Source organism: Myiozetetes cayanensis, unplaced genomic scaffold (genome assembly GCF_022539395.1).
Source record: "Myiozetetes cayanensis isolate MyiCay16 unplaced genomic scaffold, myiCay2020 scf7, whole genome shotgun sequence".
Classification (NCBI taxonomy): Eukaryota; Metazoa; Chordata; class Aves; order Passeriformes; family Tyrannidae; genus Myiozetetes; species Myiozetetes cayanensis.
Window position 1 is genome coordinate 39,330,613 of NW_026087964.1, and position 19,157 is coordinate 39,349,769.

A 19,157-nucleotide genomic window follows, 5' to 3' on the forward strand; every position below is an offset into this window, starting at 1 on the left:
TCAGGGAGTCACAGGCAGGTACACATACATTGCTGGAGAGAGTATACTTGATTTTTTTTTTTTTTTGAGGGGGTGAGAGGAAGCACACCCCTTACATTCATGTTTTCTTACTATTTGAAACTGGGTGAATTGTAAAAAAGCCTCTGTAAAAGTCACTTTTTAAAGCATGCAATAAATTTCAGAAACTTGAAAGGGCCATCTGGCCTAATATACTTGACATCTTAGACACTTATCTCACTGCTACTTTCCTGCTCTTCCTCCCTGCCCCTCTTTAAACTTGAATCCTCCTTTTGTTTTCAGAAATAAATCTCAGGGCATCTTCAGCAAACTCAGTTTTTTTATTTTCATATCACTTCCCAGTAATGCCATTAGTTGACTTACAATCCTTTGCAATCAAATCTAAATCTTTATTCACTGCTAGCTAAAGAAAGAGAAATTTCTGGTCAAGTTGTTCAAGAGCTGTTTCAGCTACAAGGTATGTACAACTCTGAGCAGCTCTGCAGTCTACTGAAATGTCATTAAGGTAACATGTAAGCTGGTTCTGAATTTTAAATGGGCACTTCCAACAACAACAAAATGTGTTTAAAGTTTATTAGTGGTATTATGGTTTATTGCTTCTCTGCCATTATGAGTCAGAATGTCTTGCTGTGGTTTTTTGAATAATACACCAAGCAACCTATATACTAACTCTCAGGAAGATTATTTAATTCATAGTACCAATAGGTTTCTTCCACTGAACTTAATAACTTATGGAAGTGAGTGAATCTCTTGCATCTAAGAAACTATGGATTTCCTTTCATGTAAATCAGCTACAATAATCTGCGCACACATATAAAGTGAAATAGATGAATAGGTTTATGGCATAAAGCACAGTCAGTCAATCACTAACCCCATTAATGTAATTCTCAGTGCCTACAACCACAGCAATCATTTCTACTTTACAGTTCATAATCCTGAACTCGAAATTTAATAAGAAAATCTCCATGTGTGCTATAATAATTTCATTTCAGTCTTACCATAGTTGTCTCTTGAATTGACCCAAAGCTGTTAATGAAGATGTTGACTGCAACATCGACTGGAATTCCTTTAAAAAAAAATAAAAAATAGTGACCTGCACAATCCAGTAAAGGTACATTATCCTTCAATAAAAGTTCCTTTATACTGATATCACAATTTAAAATGTTTTTATAGGGTCATACAACTTCATCTTTTCAAGTTAGTATATACAAAACCAAGGGTAATCACAAAACTTCTTTTCAACCTAGTGACCAGAAAACAGGAAAAAAACATCCTTAGTCTAGAGAACTAATCTTAAAGAATTTCACAGACCATATATCTAAATGAATAATTTTTGATTTCCATGATTTTCTGTTATCACAGAATGCATAAGCCAGTATTACTTTTGCACACAGTGTAATGGATAGAGGCAATTCACATTTCTAGCAGCAGACATTTTTAACTGTCAAGGTCATAACGATGATCTATCATTCCAAATTACTTGTTCATGATTTATGATGAGACACTTATTGATATTTTAAGATGATACTTCTTTGTGCAAGTCAAGTACATAACTGTAAAGTATGAGTACAGGCAGGTAAAAATTATTGCACACAGCTTTCTCAGCTGTCTAGTCTTGGTGCAAGAGAGTTGGAAAGCGTCTCCATTTTACAATGGTTACTGATTTGCCAAGAAAAACTTCTAGAAGCCAGCAGCTGTGAAGATATTAAGATAGCCTGGATTTTCTTCTCTTTTCCACAGCCAGGATTCCTGTAGCTGCAGAGGGATGGTGTGACAGCTGCTATATCTGCCCTCTGTCACCCTGGGGGAACTGATTGGCAGTCACTTAATATGGTGTTAACAGAGAGTTATCACCAAGCAAGAAGAATTGGCCTGACGGTTGTGAGAACTAATCAGGGCCCACAGGTTTTATTTATTATCTATGTTGTGAGTGTCAGCATGTCCATTAGATCTGATCTCATTTACACTGTAACAAATACTTAGTTCAGTGGGTTTCTTCTTACTTTCAGCAACAAAAGAGATACAAGAATATATGAAGACTGTTTTAATAGAGTAAGCAAATACAGTACAAAGTAATATATGCCTCTTCCAAAACAGCTTGCTTGTCTGTATAAAATATTTTGGTGTACATGTAACACATAAATTCAAACTCATTCTTGTGATTCACTAGAAATGTACAAAGATAAAATTTCCCTTTTTTCAGTTAAACCAGTTTGTGGGTTTTTTCATTTATTTTGTTTTGTTTTGTTTTGTTTTTAAATCAGACTACTTAAATGTGATGCTTTTGGTTATGCAATAAGCATAATAATTCTTCTAATGCCTGATGCATGTGACAGAGTACCCATCACATCACTAGTAGCCAAGAGTGTACTTCCTCTTCCAGATTTGAATAGAAAGTGCCATCCAAGAAAATCACTCATGTGTGAGGAACATTTTAACATGGGCAAACCACTTGTCAGAAAATGTTCTTTTTCTTCCACCTCCCTGTGAGTTAACATTACATGTCCTCCTTTTTCCTTCTGTCTTGATTCTTGCCAGGCTGCCAGCAGGGTTATCAAAAATATAAAGAAATCTGCAACATGCTTTGCAATTACAAGCTGATTATGCTGAAGAACAGGTAGAGAAGAGGTTCAATGTTTATTCTTTGTGACAAGGTTCAGTACTGAAAACATATAAATATGGTTCTATAATAAGAATAAGAAAGAAGCAATGTACTTGCTAAGAACTGAGTTTATTATGATTATAAAACAGTGATACAGAACATCTGAAAATAGTCTCTTGATAGGCACAATAAAGATTTCCAAATTTTTCATACTAGTGATATGCATATTAAATATCTCTTAGTGCACATATTATATGTGAGTTTGGACATGAAAGGACTGCTTTATGCATAGTCTGTATGTATTAAAATTTTATGTAATAAAATGTATTTTTTCAGAAGGGAAATCTTAATTCCTGGAAAGTGTAACTTAGAGCTCTATGAGTTATCAGAGGTTTTGCAGAGAATATGTATTCCAACCTTTTCTGCATATGTAATGAAGTCACACTTGCCTACATGAAAATCCTACAACATTGACGACCAGAGAGATGTTTTAAAGGCAGAGAATAAGTTTAAATGCATTACTACAGTGCATAAGCTTTATAACTAAAATATCTTTAACAGATTTAATAACTATACAGTTTCCAAATAGTGATACTGTTGATCTTAACCTCTTATACTTATCTTAAAGGATGCCTATAGAGAAATCCAATGTTTTAATATACTGTAAAACAGAGATACTACAAAAAGTCTAACTAAAATGTAGGCATAAAATAGATATTTTTAAAACTTATTCTGTAGAATCTACTCCTACTTTTAAAAAGTATCTAATAGTAGTAATAATTACAAAGTATCGCATACTATTATGATAATGAAATCCTAAAATAGTATCTTTCACCTGAAAAGGATAAATATCTTCTGCAGTTTTATACTATCTAGGGAAATTTTCATTTAAAAAAAAGAAACAAATCAGAACTTTAGGTTGTGAATATTATCTCTACATAAATTTTCTACATATGAAAAGAGTAAAAGTTAAATTCCAAAGATTAAAGCAAAGGTTGAAATATCTGACAAACCTTTGAAATTAGGCCTTATCCTGGGATCATAGCTGAGCAACAGCCTATTCAAGATATTGCTGGTTGAATTAGCAGGTACTCTTGCAAGGTCTTCAGCTGATTGTTGCCTGTAAAAAAAGTTCATTAGTTACTATCAAGACAGAAAGGACTGTATGCTTAAACTGAAGTAATTTTAAAGTAATGCCATAAATGCAATTTCACAAGCAAAATAAGTTCATTGTTTTCAGGTTCCACATTGTATAGTGTTCCTTTCCTTGAAATGTTCTAGTATTTTTCAAGAAATTGTAATAAACACAAATTCTCTCCTAGGTACTCTTAACTATAATCTTGGAAGCAAATAAACTGCAATTCATGAATTGTTCCCTTCCCTCCTAACATAAATATCCAGAGGGACATGATTTCTTCATCAGTAGAAAGCAGTCACCTGAACTATTTTTAGTGACTGTCAGATTAGGAACTTCAATAAATTGACAGCCACTTTGTAGGTGCCAAACCATGCAGAGGCTTTTGGCAGTCTCCTGTTCTCACATGCCAGCACCAGCTATTCCACCCAGAGCTGGAGGATTGCATAATCTCATTGTCAAGTGCTAATAAAAGCTTTGTTAAACAAAGAAAAACAAGGTCTTGGACTCTCCTCTGCTTTTGCAAGAGGAATTTAAACATCTTCAATTGCCTTGCTAATATTGTGTTGGGTGTTAAAACCATTGCTACAGTTCAAAAGAACCTGTGACAGGTGTATGTAGCTACAAGAGTATATGAAATTGAGTGCAACAAAAAGCAATATGGGTGCATCAGTCCCCATCCCCATCCCCAGTACTTTAAGCACCTAGCACTTTACCCTGTTTAATTTCTTTTTTTCATTATTCTCTCCCACACCAGTGTCAGCTTGACAGACCTACAAGTTATTCTCTGAAACATCTCACTTCACTGCTTTTTCATTTCTCATCCTTCAGTTTCCTTCATGTCCTCTGGGACTTCTGCCTTATTTAAACATTTATTGAAGAAATATTAACTCTCCAAAAGGCTTTTGGCCAGTATAAAAAAAAAAAAAAAAAATTGCATGAATATATTAGACTTCCTGATTTTAAAGATGCCCAATTATAGCAGCTCCTACTCAGCATCTTTCTTACGGACTACTGGAAATTAATTAATTAATAAATAATGGTCAGCATTGCATGATATCATTATTTGATTGAAAACTGGAAATGAGACCAGATCCTAGCCCTGGAAAAGCTTTTATGAATAACGTCACCATTAAAAACAACTAGTTTACTCAGACCATAGGAAAACAGGAGGAAATTAACATGATCTGCTGACTTGGTAGCACTCACTATGCCTTTCCAATGAGATTGAATCTCCTCATTTAACAGCTAAAATGTTTACAAACAAAACTGTGAAGGAGTTCCCTATTATTAAAATCATGTCAACCATTTACAATAACATAACTGCATTTTATTATATCATAGTCTCCTTGATACCCTTTGAGCATTTTATCCTTCAGGGAAAAAAAAAAAAATCTGATTTCTGTTTTCTCTGTTGCATTCAGGAAATTTCTGAAACTCAAAGCTGCACATCTGTTTAGCTATTTTCTTGTATTTGCTTGATGTAATAAATAAGGAAAAAATTATGGCAGCAAATAACCACTCGACCCTCCTTGAAATTTCGCAGTACTCATCAGTGATTAGCATGATAAGTATGCATCCTGAAGGCTACTCAGAGATGTAGCTACTAAGTATGTATCCATGACAATAGCATAAGCTGTAACACACAGGACGAATTGAGGAGCGGTATTAAGTGGCTGCAGTATATAATTCCCCACCCACCTCTTGCACTAAACACAGTAAAACCTCTGTGACATGTAACGATCACTTATCCAGAGATAAACGTTCTTCTAATAAAGCAACATATGTTAATTTCCACTAGTATGCTCTGCGTACAATAAACCTCTGCTAATTTCATATATGAGAAATTAAAAAGCAATGTTTTCTGACTACTTTGAATAACTGATGAATTCAACTTCAAACAATTCTCCCAGAGCTGAGTTCATAGGGTTTTATATTTGACTTCAAAGTGGATCATTATGCAAAAGAACTAATTTATTTCCTTATTTGGTCAGACAGTTGGACTAGATGATCATTGTAACTTCCAGCTGAAGTATTCTATTCTATTCTATTCTATTCTATTCTATTCTATTCTATTCTATTCTATTCTATTCTATTCTATTCTATTCCTTCAATTTTGAGATTTGTGTTCACTTTTAGTGACGACTTTTACCAGTGAACAGGTTGCTACAGAAATATCATAAACCAGCTTTGTGTGCTTTTTTTGCAGTTACCACTAATTGGACAACAGGAAAACATAAAGCTAAGATTATTTTCCATTTTGTAGCAGGAACAATTCAGAAAAGAATGCTCATTTAGCTATTAAAAAGGCACTGTACACTATTTTATCTGATACAGAAAGGTTCATGGCACTGCTTTCTTGCAAGCCACACATATTAACATCTAAAACATCTATATCAGATGTCTTCAAAAACTGCATTTATAAAAGAAGATTGTCCTTAATACAGACAGTAGGATTTCTTTTTAAATTATATATGCCCAATATAATGAAATATCAAAACAAAGCAAAGCAACAACTAATGAACAAACTTAAATCCCCCTCCTTTTTTTTTTTTTTTTTAAATTTCTGCTATGGGTTATATAAAGAAGTTCAGTAAATAGTGAAAACAGTAATCTGAACTGCACAGGATAACATGGGCTCATAAATGAAATACAGATGCTCATAAAATGCAAAAAGGAGAAGAGGAAAAAGTCTGAGAAATTAAAGGAGTGAGCAACCAACAGCAAAGAAAGCCAAATAAGCTCACAGGGTTATTTGTCTTTTCAAGTAAGAGGAATAAAGCGATAGCTTTTTGAGATATGAGTTGCACTGCAGAAGTATTTAAATACTAATAGCTGTTCAGGCTGTTTGTTCAAAAGCCATCCACGAATGGGGCACAGGAGATTTATTGCACTGGAAAGTCAGCAATGGGAAGAAGGGTGGCAGCACAGCTTTCTGGTAAAGAGCACCACAGTCACATCTTCCACAAGTTGTTGGCTTATGTTTTGAACTTACACAAGTGTATTAGTGCATTTATCCTCGTTTACCTAAGAACCAAGTGGCATACAATAGCACTGGCTGTTTTGAGTTAGGAGAAAGAGCACTGGGATTCTGTAATTGCTACTTTTAAAGGTCACTTTGAATGAAGTGGTTGAAATTACTACTGGGAAAAAAAGCTCTGCTGAGTATCAATCATATTTTCAATATGGTCTTTTACAGCATGCTGTCATTGAATTCCCATCAGTCATCAGCACACATGCGACACAACATCACCACAACAACTGGATTTCCTTCTGAGAGCCTTGCTGACCAAAACACCAACATTTCACCTGCAAATAAACACATCATATGTGTTCCTTTTGATGAGTTAAGAAGTTATAACGCTTTCAGAGTGACAGATGAGCAGAAAACCTTAATGGAACAGTAAATGGGATATGTTAGGTGCTTGAATAAAGAGGCTGGTACTATTAAGGTAAGAAATTTACCTAAAGCTACAACTACCCCTGTTTAATTGGCCATTCTGGAATGAACTAATGATATAAGGCATGTCTGTAGACTACATAAGAGAAAATGGATTTGAGCTGAGATCTGCCTTCCTAGAAGAGCATTATTTGTGTGCCGAAGGCTGTCTGAGTCCCACGTAACAAGACTCACACCAACTGAGAAGTTACTTAACACTTTTTCTAATTCAACTTACAATTTTACCACTTGTAAAAAGCCAGTTACTTAGATTTCCACCAGTTGCAGCATGCATTAGAATTTTAATGTATTTACTTTAACTTGTGTTGAACATACGAGGAGCTGATGGAAAGCATTAAGAAATGGAAATGTAGCACTTCACAGTAATTGATGAGCCCTAAGATATGGAGAATACCAAAGGATAAGGCAACAGAAGTCTCACAAATGATACAAAGGGAATTTAAAAGCAAGTAAGTGTAAAGATAGAAATTACTTTAACAAAAATCTTACCTAAGTAACAATTTAAAAAATCCAAACAACCAACACACAAAATACCCAAACCCAAAGTAGGATTTTTCCTTTTCTGAATTAAAAAAAAAAAAGGAAAATAAATGGTATTCTTGTATACTCAAAAGTATTTTCACTTCTACAAACAGTGTCCTCAAAAGTCAGAAAGAAAGCAAAGTACAGTTACTCTTTTGGCATAACATCTCTGAGTGATATGACTGGCTGCTCTCTGGGCTTTGGGAGGTTACTTCTGGTACCACTGATAAATAAAATAATTACTTTAAATACTGTATTTCATGGGATATGAAGTAAGGTGTCTATCTCTTCTTCCACTGTAGCTCAACAAATTTTATCACTGCCTTTGAAAAACATGATCAACATTTTCAATTGATGGCAACAGATAATTATTTTCATAATTCACTAATCAAAATCCAGAAGTTTAGATAAGCAGACATGCGTGACAAAGTGAAGCATATATTACACTTGGTTTAAATTTATATAGCTTCTTACATTTGTGTTAGGCAAATGTGTCAGAAGACATTATATCTGTATAGGTCATCATGACATTTAGTCTCTCAGACCTCACTGAAGTTACAAGAGTCCTTACCACATGCAGTGCTACAGGAGGATGACTGCAGAAAAGAATACAAACAATATTCTATACAAAGTGGGAAGGAAAACCTTTGCAAAGTTCTAGATTACTGTCTCACACATAAAAATATGTATTCCAACTTGCACTGTTATCTGCAGCAAAATTTCCCATATGATACTGAAACAACAGATTTCAGTGCAGTTTATTTAATTTGCGTGATGGAAACTGACATTTTTATCATATAACATGGCTGTGTATATCTGCGAAAGGTAAAAACAAGTTTGGGGAAACATAATACCTATTATCTCACCTATATATTTTAAGTACGATTTCCCTGATACAAACTATCAGTGTTCTGATTTGCCGGCATTTTATTTTCTGAGTGCAATAACTCAAAGCATAAAACCAGGTTAATACAAATCAATGACATACTATATAATTCTTCAGAGTGATCTCTCTGATCTCTAGTGTGTTTAACAGTTACATTTTCAAATTGTGCTGGGTGACACATCTATTACTAGGAAGATTATTTACAATTCCTCCAATAAAAAGTGGTTTCACTAATTACATTAAAATTATGGAACTCTGAGTCACCATTTCTGTGTCTTCACAAATGTAGTTGACAGCTAAACACCTAAAATTAGACATGCAGCCTCAGTACCTAAATTTGGAGGTAACACAATGCGATGAACAAAGAGAGAGGTTTCTTCATAGCAAATTTTGAAGCAGAAACCCAGATTAAGCATCCCAAATTGTAAACCATGAGCTGTAATGGTGAAATAACTCATCTTTCACCCCATGGTGAAGATAGACCAAAGAGCATAGTCTCCTAATGTTGGACACTTAGGTAACCTTCCTGCAATTCTCTGCATCCCACCAAAGCCACCACCTGTGACCCTTGTGCATAATGGGCATTCTGTTGTGTCCTGATGTAGCACACAGATATGAAACATGATCAGCATCCAAATGTTTAAGCAAAACTACAGAAATTTTAAAAACAGTCTCTCCACAGTAGGTCCTTGTCCCAGTCTTTTTTTCCCAAATGTGCAATGGAAGCAATAGATGGATTCTGCTAAAATCTAATACCTGCACAGTGGTATAAGTGTAAATTTAGATATATTTTATATCATTTGTCTTGGTAACAGTATTTAGACCTATAGTTTTCTTGGTCTAGCTTAGGTTTAGGTGGTGCAAGTTACAGACCCAAGTTTTTTCTCAGCCCGAGGCTGTATACGAAAAAGTCTGTAATTTTCTGCATAATTGTAGTGTCCTATCACTACGGTGTTCAGATTGGACTAAACACTGCTCACTGAGAGAGAAAATTACTGAATGAGAACCAGTCTACCACACTTAATTACTTATTTACAAGAGAACTTAGGTTTTGCTTATATAGCTTTATCTTTTACTCCCCAGCACAATTATACACTCTGAAAACAAATCCCCAAACCTCCTGGAATGTGGCCCTGTCTGGGATCACAGCTTTCCATGGAAGTTACAAGATAGAAAATAATTAAACCATTGAACAGCTGCTGTTACTATGGGGCAAAAGAATTTTTATAGGAACCAGACCTGAGCTCTACAATGTACTTATCGTCAGAATAACTGTCAGACGTAACTTACTCCACAACCAAATTCAGGCTTTTCTTTCAACATCATTCCACCTTCTCCCATAAACTGTACTTCCTCTGCAATCATACCTACAAATGAAAATGTTCACAGACTACCAGCAGTGTCTTCTATATGATGGGAATGAAGACAGACATGATTCCACTTTCTCCCCATTTACATTTTGGGGATGATCACATACTACAGATAGAGAGGCCATGTATACCCAAACACTTGATAAAAAAAAATTCTAGTCTATGGAAAAGTGGTCCAAGAAAGAGCATCCAAGGTATAAGATATTCTTTGAACTTCTACTTTAGTCTTTATAGGAAAGGTATGTCAGTAGCTGAAAGTTAATCAAGACAAATTTCAAGACAGACTTTCATATAACTTTATGTTTAAAACACATCAAAGGTTTTTTTCCCTAGTTGCATTGTATTTGTTGTTGTTTTTTAAAAGAAATTGTTTATTGAACCCTCCCATCTGTGACCTTTCTAAGCTTCTGCCCCGGCAGACGGCACAAGCCTTGTTTTCTGGAGGGCTTAGAGGGCCATTTCACAGTTTCTGAAGTAGCTGATATGCTTTATTGAATACAAGCCAAAATATGACTTGCACTCCTGCTTCATGGGTAAAAACGTCTCTATAGATATTACACAGTATTTAGTTAATCACCTACATGGATATAAATCTCCATGTGGACAAATGCATAAAGGTGAAGAAGGATATTGTTTTAAAAGCACAGTCCTGATATCCAGACAAAAGAATGACATTTAGTGACCAAGGTTATGCTCTCAGCATTGCTGTAGCATTAGGGATGCTGAGGGATCTTCAGAAATGAACTCTATGCAAGTGAACAGCTGAGTCATACTAAAACTATAATTAACAGGGATAGCTGTGTGATGACGACCACAGCCATAACTGGTTTTCTTAGCTGCTATTTAACACTCTTACTTCTCTGTGCCTTCTGTAACACTGTAATAACCAAACTTCACTTATAATTTCATTTGTCTGGAGATCTTGCAAGTAGTTTTGAGCAGAGACCTTCTGGGCTACTAAGGATTGTGGGGATAACAGCAGCAGCTCAAACGTTATAAAGTAACCAAAGTATTTATTGTGGTGTAACAAAAGGAAAAACATTTTTCAACAGTGCTCTTAGTCACAGCTAACTGTCCAACACATTTAACAGAAACAGGTATTATAAGGAATTATGGAGAAGTTAATAAGAAGTAAGTAACAAAGGTAATACAGGTATGGGTAGTCTAGGAGCAGGAAAGAGATCAAGTGCCTAAATCCACCTGTAGCTCTATCAAAATCATCTGAATTCAGTACATAAAATTTCAAAACAATCTTTGTAAACAGAAGGATGCAATCCACAAATTTTTCTTTTGAAGATGTGGGCCTGATTGTTTGGATTTTTTAAGATTTTCCTTGGAAATAAAAGGCAAAAGTTTTGTTACACTAGAGCTTTATATTTTATCACACTGTGCATCTGTGGAAACCAGATTCGCAGATTTGTGCTATAAAAACTCTATTACATCATTTTATGCCAACTATGTCAATTTCTTTGTTAGTAAACAAAGATTCAGGAATCAGACACAAGTATAATTACTCCATGTTTCATTTGGAAAGCCTGAGGTAAGAAAGAAAATGATCTAAATGTAAGATGTGAAATCTTACATCTGTTCTGAGCAAGCATTAAATCAAAGTAAGAACCAAGTGATTAAGCATCAGCTTCCAGAAACCCTTCAATAAAAAAGCTAGGAAAAACAGTTTCAGAAATAAATGAAAATAAGATGGAAAATCAAGCCACTATCACACAATGCACTGAGAAATACAGCATCATGAATAATCACAAGTAAAAGGTTCTGCTCTAAGATACAAAATAGAATTGTCCTAATTTAAGGAAGCAAATATCTGTTTATGACAAAATAATGAACTTTTTATGGGGTTTCTAATCAGCTTGTTTTCAGCCTATGCTAATAGTTAATTTCATGCCAGAGGGGCGCATTTGGCGAAAGCCTTATATTCTGGAGAGCAATAAAAGGACAAGTGCAAGTATGCTTAATTTTCATACAAACACATTCATGCTAAAGTCCCAAACCAGTCTTATAGCCATTAATTTCTTAACACCAAATTAAGGAACTCAGGCAGTAACAGCAGACTCAGTATAAATCTTTCCTGGAAAGTTATTTGCATAGATATGAATTTCCTTATGAAGTTTGCAAGAGAAAACTGTTCCTTAAACAATTAGTAGTGCTGGTTTTTTGTTCTATTGAGGAAGTAAAATTTCACTTTTCATGTGTTGTAAGGAAATAAAAGGCAAAAATTTTTACAGTTAAGCTTTAAATTCTATTGCCCCAGTAGCCAATGGAAATTAAATGTGGATTAAGATTTTAACTTATAAATGTACACTTTCATTAGGAATTTGTACCATTCAATTTTATAAATTATACAAAATCTTATTTCTATTATTTAAAAGGGATACAATGCATTCTTTTAAAATATTTCTTTTACACTTTTCTAGGAAACTTTTCATTCAGACACTTCCTTGACTATTTTTAGTCAACCCTTATAGTGTCACTCAATTTTCACTCCACTGCATTGTGTTCTGGTTTGTTTCTGAGGAAAAATTCTATACTTTTTTCATATAGGAAAAAATTATTACAAGTAGGCAGCCTTTTATATAACACAGAGTGTCACCAAATCAAGAAGTTTTGTGAAAGATCATTTCAAAATGCTGATGATTGAAAAGTTTGCCAACAGCAGCCTGAGTTAAGAGAGCATTAGATAATTTCTCTGCAAGACAGAACTGACTTTCATTGCTCATTCATATGAGAGGTCTTCTAGATGCCAGCTACAGAAACAACAGTCTTGCAACCCCGCTATTATTACAAGTGGTTGTCTCTCAAGCTGTGAACTTCAGATATAAGACAACTTATTCATTATTCAGGAAATCAAACAGGACTTACTTCTACAGCAATTCTAGCTAGCAACACTGCAGACATGGTACATCAGATAAATACTGGATTCCACTAGTATTTTTGCAGGAAGTTTCAACTGCGTGGAAGGCAAAAGTATCACTTCAAAATTATGGCATTTACTCAATGCTTTTTTCAAGTACATTGGTGACAAATGGCATCATATTTAAGGGGTACCAGGAAATACTGGGCTTAAAAGAAGACCAAACAAAAAGACCTACTTACTTACTATGATAAAATGACATCAATGTTTTGAATTCTACTAAGACCAAGTCAAGAGCAGGGGGAAATGCTGGCTGCTTAAACAAAACCCTGGAAGATAGGGATTCAGTTCCCAGCTGCACAGCTCACTTTCTGAGGGCTTCTGTGCCGATGCCTGTCCCGGGAACTATGACATTTCTCTCCTTGCTATAAACACTCACAGTAGCTCAGACCAAAAGCCTAATTCAGAACTCAACTTTTCAAAGGAAAAAGAACGGGTAGGAGTCATTTCATATAAGTCATCATATTTGAGACTTGTATCTTAATGTATTAAAATCCAAGGACAAATCTCACTTTTTAGGTTTGACATAAAAAGAAGGAAAACATGGACAATATGTAGAAACTGCCTAAAAATTTTGGGTTACAAACAAGCATCACTGATAATATTTTTAAAAAGTGGGAACTTTAGAAAGTAGTATTTGATCAATGTTTTTGTTTGGTTATTCTACTTTTTGTTTTGTTTTGCTTTGCTTTTTCTTTGGAAAAAATTGATTAATGTTAAATAGTCAGTCTAATAGTCCAGACTTCTTCTTTTACGGTCAAAGAAGAAACATGTTTTGCATTTGTCTAAAAAACTTTATTATGTCAGGTATAGTGCTTTTCTACACTTACTATCAACTTATCACAGTCCTTCAACCTTTTCCTCAGATATTTACAACATAAGACTAAATGAGCAAGACTGGCCAAGATAATGACAAAAACAGCACTTACAAAGAAAACTTCTGCATTATCCTATGGATCACAACCTAAAACGTGGTAGGCATTGGGAAAAGGGAGTATTTATAACATCAAATAATCACAGGTTTCCAGAACACATTCTGTTTTCAGATTTTAATTTCTGTATTTTCACAGGGAGATTGTTCTATAAGGGCACGTTTTATAGCAACAATCAATCCACCTCCACAAAAGTTATAGATCTATAAATCATTGATGGAAGGTGCTGAATACCTTAGTTCTATTCAACATGCAATAATAATATGCACAGGGCAAGCCTTCTCTTATAACTAGCTAACCAGAAACTGAATTTCAGTATCACGGCTTTGCATCCTCCTTGCTTTCCTCAATACACCTGCTGGACAGTACAGCACTTGGTACTGCATTACTGTGTCCCCATAAACAGCAAGACATTGTGCTGGAATCCACCACAGGGAAAGAAACCATTTACTATGGTTTAGATTTTTCCTTTCATTAAAACAGAGGACCTGCCGCAGAAGGAAGACATTGACAGAATTTAGCTATGATGCTGGTAAAACTCTCTTCCTCCCATTCCCGCCCCGGACCCCATTCTTTCAGCAGAAAGAATCCCCTTCTACTTCAATAGCCATATAATTTCCACTGTTAAAAATAGGTCAGGATTGCCACCATACAAAAGCATAAAAGAAACCAGGAACATACGATGGACATAGATATTGCTTCTTTTTCCCCTTTCCTTTCTTTGAAGACTTCTCTTTGGAATAGACTTCTTCAACCAATAAGGAGAATAAGATGAAAAATACAACCGCTAGTAAGAACTTCATCTTGAAGATTAAGCTTCAGAGAAACCTTCAGTCTGTGGCAAAAGAGAAGAAACAGGTTTATGTTAGTAGGGCTAGATATGGCAAAAGGGAACACATCTACAAAAACTAAACAAAAGTTTGGGAGGCTGTTTTGTTTTTGTTGTTGTTCTTAGTTGCCTTGGGAGAGAGAGTCTGTTGAGGTATATCTCTGACATGGAACTGACTCAGCCAATTTTCTGAGAGTCAAGTAGCTTCCCAAAGTTGAGACTGACAGTGAGGAATAGATTTAAATGCAAGTCTGCTCCAGAGTGTTAATGAAAAGAAACGTGATGCCCTTCAAAGGCTGCTTAACCCAAAATACTCAGAAACTTGGAAACAGGATTCCTCACCAGAAATGTCACATATCAACTGCAATAAATATAATCTCAACCAGTCATCTAGCACGGCAAAGAACTGCAAGCCCTCTATGACCTTGTACATCATTTCAATAAGGACAGCAATTGTTTCAATGCTAGTTATGAGAAAGGATTACAAATATAACTTTATGCACAGAATTTAAACACAACTATTTTCCATGAAGCATTCTTGCTGCAGAGCCAACACTGAAAGGGCCTTGCAAAGATGACTAAACACAACCCGCAATACTGTGCTTTATTGCACAGTGCTCAGTTTAATGTTTTAACTCCTCGGGGGCAAATGCATGTACCCCAAAGGCCAGGAGCTGAGTTCGTTTTGGCCAGAGACAACCCCGCCTGCCTCTGGTCACAGCACCGTGACACTTCAGACATTTTCCATTTGCTTCGCATCCCACAGATAATTTCCAGGCACTTCCTTGGGCCAACGTAAAACACTCATATGCCTCAGAACCTGCTGCATTTTCCACTTCTATTTACTTAGATTTTTTTTCCCCCCGTTGCGTTTAGGAGGCAGGACCTCTCCTTCTCCCTCGCACCACCTCGGGGAGGCACCGGGATACTTCAGCAACCCGTTCGCCGGGAGCCGCAGCACCCTCCCACCCTTTCGGCCCGGCCGGGAAGGTCGCGGAGCTGCCCCTGCCCCACCTGCCCGCCGCCCGCCTCTCCGCCTGCACGGCCCGGCCCGAGGCCTCCGCCCGGCCTCGGCACGGGGCAGGGATCCCGCTCCGCGCCGCCGAGCGCTGCCGCCGCCAGCACCGGGAGGGCAGCGGGACGAGGCGGCGAGCGGGGCTCCCCGCACGGCCCCGCCGCCGCGGCCCGGCCCCGCCGCCGCGGGCGCTGGCCGAGGTGCTGACGGAGGTGCCGCCAGACGGAACGGGGCTGCCGGGCCGGACCCTCGCTGCCCGCCCGCCCCGCCGGGGCCGCGGGCCCCGCCCGCACACGCGGCCCCACCGCCACCGCCACCGCCACGGCCGCGCCGCCCGCGCCCCGCGCTCACCGCCGGACGCCGCGATGTCCCTGCGCTCAGCGCCGGCGGCGGGCGGGCAGCGGGCGGCGGGCCATGCCGGGCCCGGCCGGGGCGACAGCGCGGCTGCTCCGGCGGCGGAGCGAGCCCCTACCTCCGGCGGTGCCTCCGCGCACAGTGAGCATGTGCGGCCGCGGCGCTCCCCAGTGAGCATGTCCCGGCCGCCCGCCCACACACGGGCACTGCGCGCCGCCAGCCGCGGCCAGCGCGGCCGGGCCGCCCGCACCTCACCGGCACCGCCGGCACCGGGCACGGGGCACCCGCGGGGCGGGGGGAAAGGAGGAACAGGTGGAGGGGAAGCGTCCTCCGGTCTCTGGCGGGAGGAGAATGCGCTCGATGGTGTGTCGTCGAGAGGTGCTGACAGTGTTCGCAGGAACAAGAGGACATTAGTGGAGAGGGGCTCAGTGGGATGACAGGAGGATGGAGTGCCGCCTTGCACGGATCAGTGGAATGGTGATTCAAAGGGCCGAGGCCAGCTGTACAAGGCTCAAGAAGGCCAAGTGCTGGGTCCTGCCCTTGGGTCACAACCACCCAATGCAGCACTACAGGTTGGGGGCAGAGTGACAGGAAAACTGCCTGATGGGCAGAGGACCTTGGGGTGCTGGTCGACAGCAGTGTACCCAGGTCGCCAAGAAGGCCAATGGCATCCTGGACTGTGTCAGGAATAGGGTGGCCAGCAGGACCAGGGAAGTGATTGTTCCCCTGTACTGGACCCTGGTGAGACTGCACCTCGAATCCTGTGTCCAGTTTTGGGCCCCTCACTACAAGAAGGACATTGAGGTGCTGGAGCATGTCCAGAGAAAGTCAGCAAAGCTGGTGAAGGGTCTGGAGCAGAAGTCTTATGAGGAATGGCTGAGGGAGCTGGGATTGTTTAGTCTGGAGAAAAGGAGGCTCAGGGGACACCTTATTGCTCTTTACAACTGCCTGAAGGGAGGTTGTAGCAAGATGAGGGTTGGTCTTTTCTTTCAGCACCCCCTCGCCAGGCCCAGGGAAGGGGCAGGAGGTGCTGACCAAGAATAGTTAACTCGGATACTTGTACACACACTTTGTGTGTGCAGCAGCACCTCTTCATCACTAAAGGCGTTTTACTATTAGAAGCTCGCCCTCCCTCCCCACTTGCCTTGGCTTCCTCAGACACTTCTTAGCCTGGAATGTTGTCATGGTGACTCGGGCCAGCCACGGACAGCTTTCAGGGAGGTGGGAGGAAAGGCCAGCAAGTGCATTCACCACAGAGGCAGATGAGGGGAGTACTGTCCTCTGCATCCCTGGGGAACCAGCCCTGGGGAACCACCCACCCTGATCTCACAGCCAGGGTTCCTGGGAAGGGGAGCAAAGGATGCTCCCAATGGCAGTACCTTCCTAATACCCTTGGAGAGGAAGAAAACCAAGCTGGCCCTGCTGAAGGGTTAACAGTGAGGCAGAAGCAAGTGATTGTCCCTCCCTTGCATGATGGGTCAACACCTCCTGTCCTCCTCTGTGGTGCTTCTGGCCCTGGGCATCTCTCACAGCTCTGTCTTGCCCCCAGCACCATGCTGGCCACCTCACAGCACCTTCGAGCTGAGGCTGGGTGCTTGCTGCCAACCATGCTTGCCCTGGTCTGGCAGCCTGTCCCGTGTCACTATCTTGGTGTACTTCTCCACTGCCGGCCCCTGCTTGTGGTTCCAAGATGACAATGAGCAGCACCTTGCCAAGCTGGGGAAAGCATTGTTTAACTGCCCATGCACCCCATGGCACACCTTCAACATCACCCTGTCCCCCTGCACCCACCCTGCCACAGGCTTGTCAAAACAGGTTTCCACAACTTTTTAAGAGCACAGACTACTCTCCACTGCCACTCTTTCATGTGGGCACAAACGACACTGCAAGCCAGAACCTGGGCATAACTGAGGAAGACTATTAAGCTCTGAGGGTGCAAGTGTAGAATATTGGTGTCCCAGTTATCTTCCATTTTGCCAGTTAGAGGAAAGGTGGCAGCCAGAAATAGATATATAATGGAAATCAACTTCTGGCTTCATGGCTTGTGCTGGTGTGACAGTGTTGGTTTTTACAACAGGACATTCTTTAATGATTACAGCCTGAGGAAGCACCCGTGGCTTCTTCTTTCCTTGGTCCCCTGTACTGCTATACAAGTGGATTTGACTCCTTGTCCATGCATTTGTTCTTTCTCCTCATGCTCCTGCACGACCTGGCCATGGGTCACATCAGCCCCAAATCCTGGAAGGGGCTTTTCTCACCACCTCATTCTTTCCCCCACATTCCCAAACTGTACCAGGAGGACCAGAACAGGCACTCCACCTAATTATTTTTGGTTGGTTGGTTTTTTGTTTGTGTTTTTGTTTGGGGTTTTGTTTGTTTGTTTGTTTGTGGGGTTTTGTTTTGTTTTTGTTTTGTATTGGCTGTGAGTATGGGAGAATTAGACTCTGTAGTGGACTCCTAAAAGGCTCCTGTAGCTGCTGCTCTATGACAGGGGGGCACTCACAGCCTGAAAAATCAATGTGTCCACAAGTGTGTCCAGAATTCCCAACATAGCTGAACTCATGGATGAGGTCTCCATTTTCTAGGTACAAACCCACCAAATAAAATAGTAGGAGCCTGAAAGTCTCAGCAAGTGCCACAGGTTAACTTTTCCTCTGGAAGTGGTTCCTCTCTGAAATAAAAATTTCCCCAAGGAACAGATAAGGCTTTATGCCACTCTTGCCAGTAACTTTCCCCCTCAACTTTGTTCAAAGATGGTTTCCTTTACCTGCAAAAGCATTTTTCTATTGCCAGCTTCTTTGAAGCAAGGCATGTCCTAACACCTGATGCTGGGGCAAGGCAGGGACCAACTGTGGGCAGCATTCCCCTGGATCCCAGCCAGCTTCCCAGCCTCTACCAGCCCACAGAACCCAGCGACTCGCACCTTCCCCTTCATCTCAGTTTTACTGTCCTGTCCCACTGTGCTGGGGCTGGGCACCACTTCTAGGTCATAATTTACCTGCAAGCTGGGGACTACCTGGAGGACAGGAGCAATTGCTTTGTCAGCTTCCCTGTGCCTGCCACAACACCAGGCACAGGAAGGAGAATGATAGCTCCTTCCTGGTTCCA

General features: G+C 39.7%; 1 protein-coding gene across 2 annotated transcripts in view; it reads right to left on the reverse strand.

Annotated features, from left to right (window-relative positions):
* The window catches only part of GLRB (glycine receptor beta), a 50,946-nt gene extending 34,761 nt beyond the window's left edge, over positions 1–16,185 (reverse strand). The window contains exons 1-4 of one of the 2 annotated variants that reach the window (XM_050338522.1): positions 16,047–16,185; positions 14,533–14,686; positions 3,634–3,740; positions 1,017–1,084 (exon numbers count right to left, since the gene is read on the reverse strand). In XM_050338522.1, coding sequence (XP_050194479.1) covers positions 1,017–1,084; positions 3,634–3,740; positions 14,533–14,654 — 297 coding nt within the window. In that variant the 5' untranslated portion in view covers positions 14,655–14,686; positions 16,047–16,185. The remainder of the gene's footprint in view (positions 1–1,016; positions 1,085–3,633; positions 3,741–14,532; positions 14,687–16,046) is intronic. The other variant, XM_050338523.1, reaches the window with a different exon arrangement.
* Positions 16,186–19,157: the final 2,972 nt, after the last annotated feature.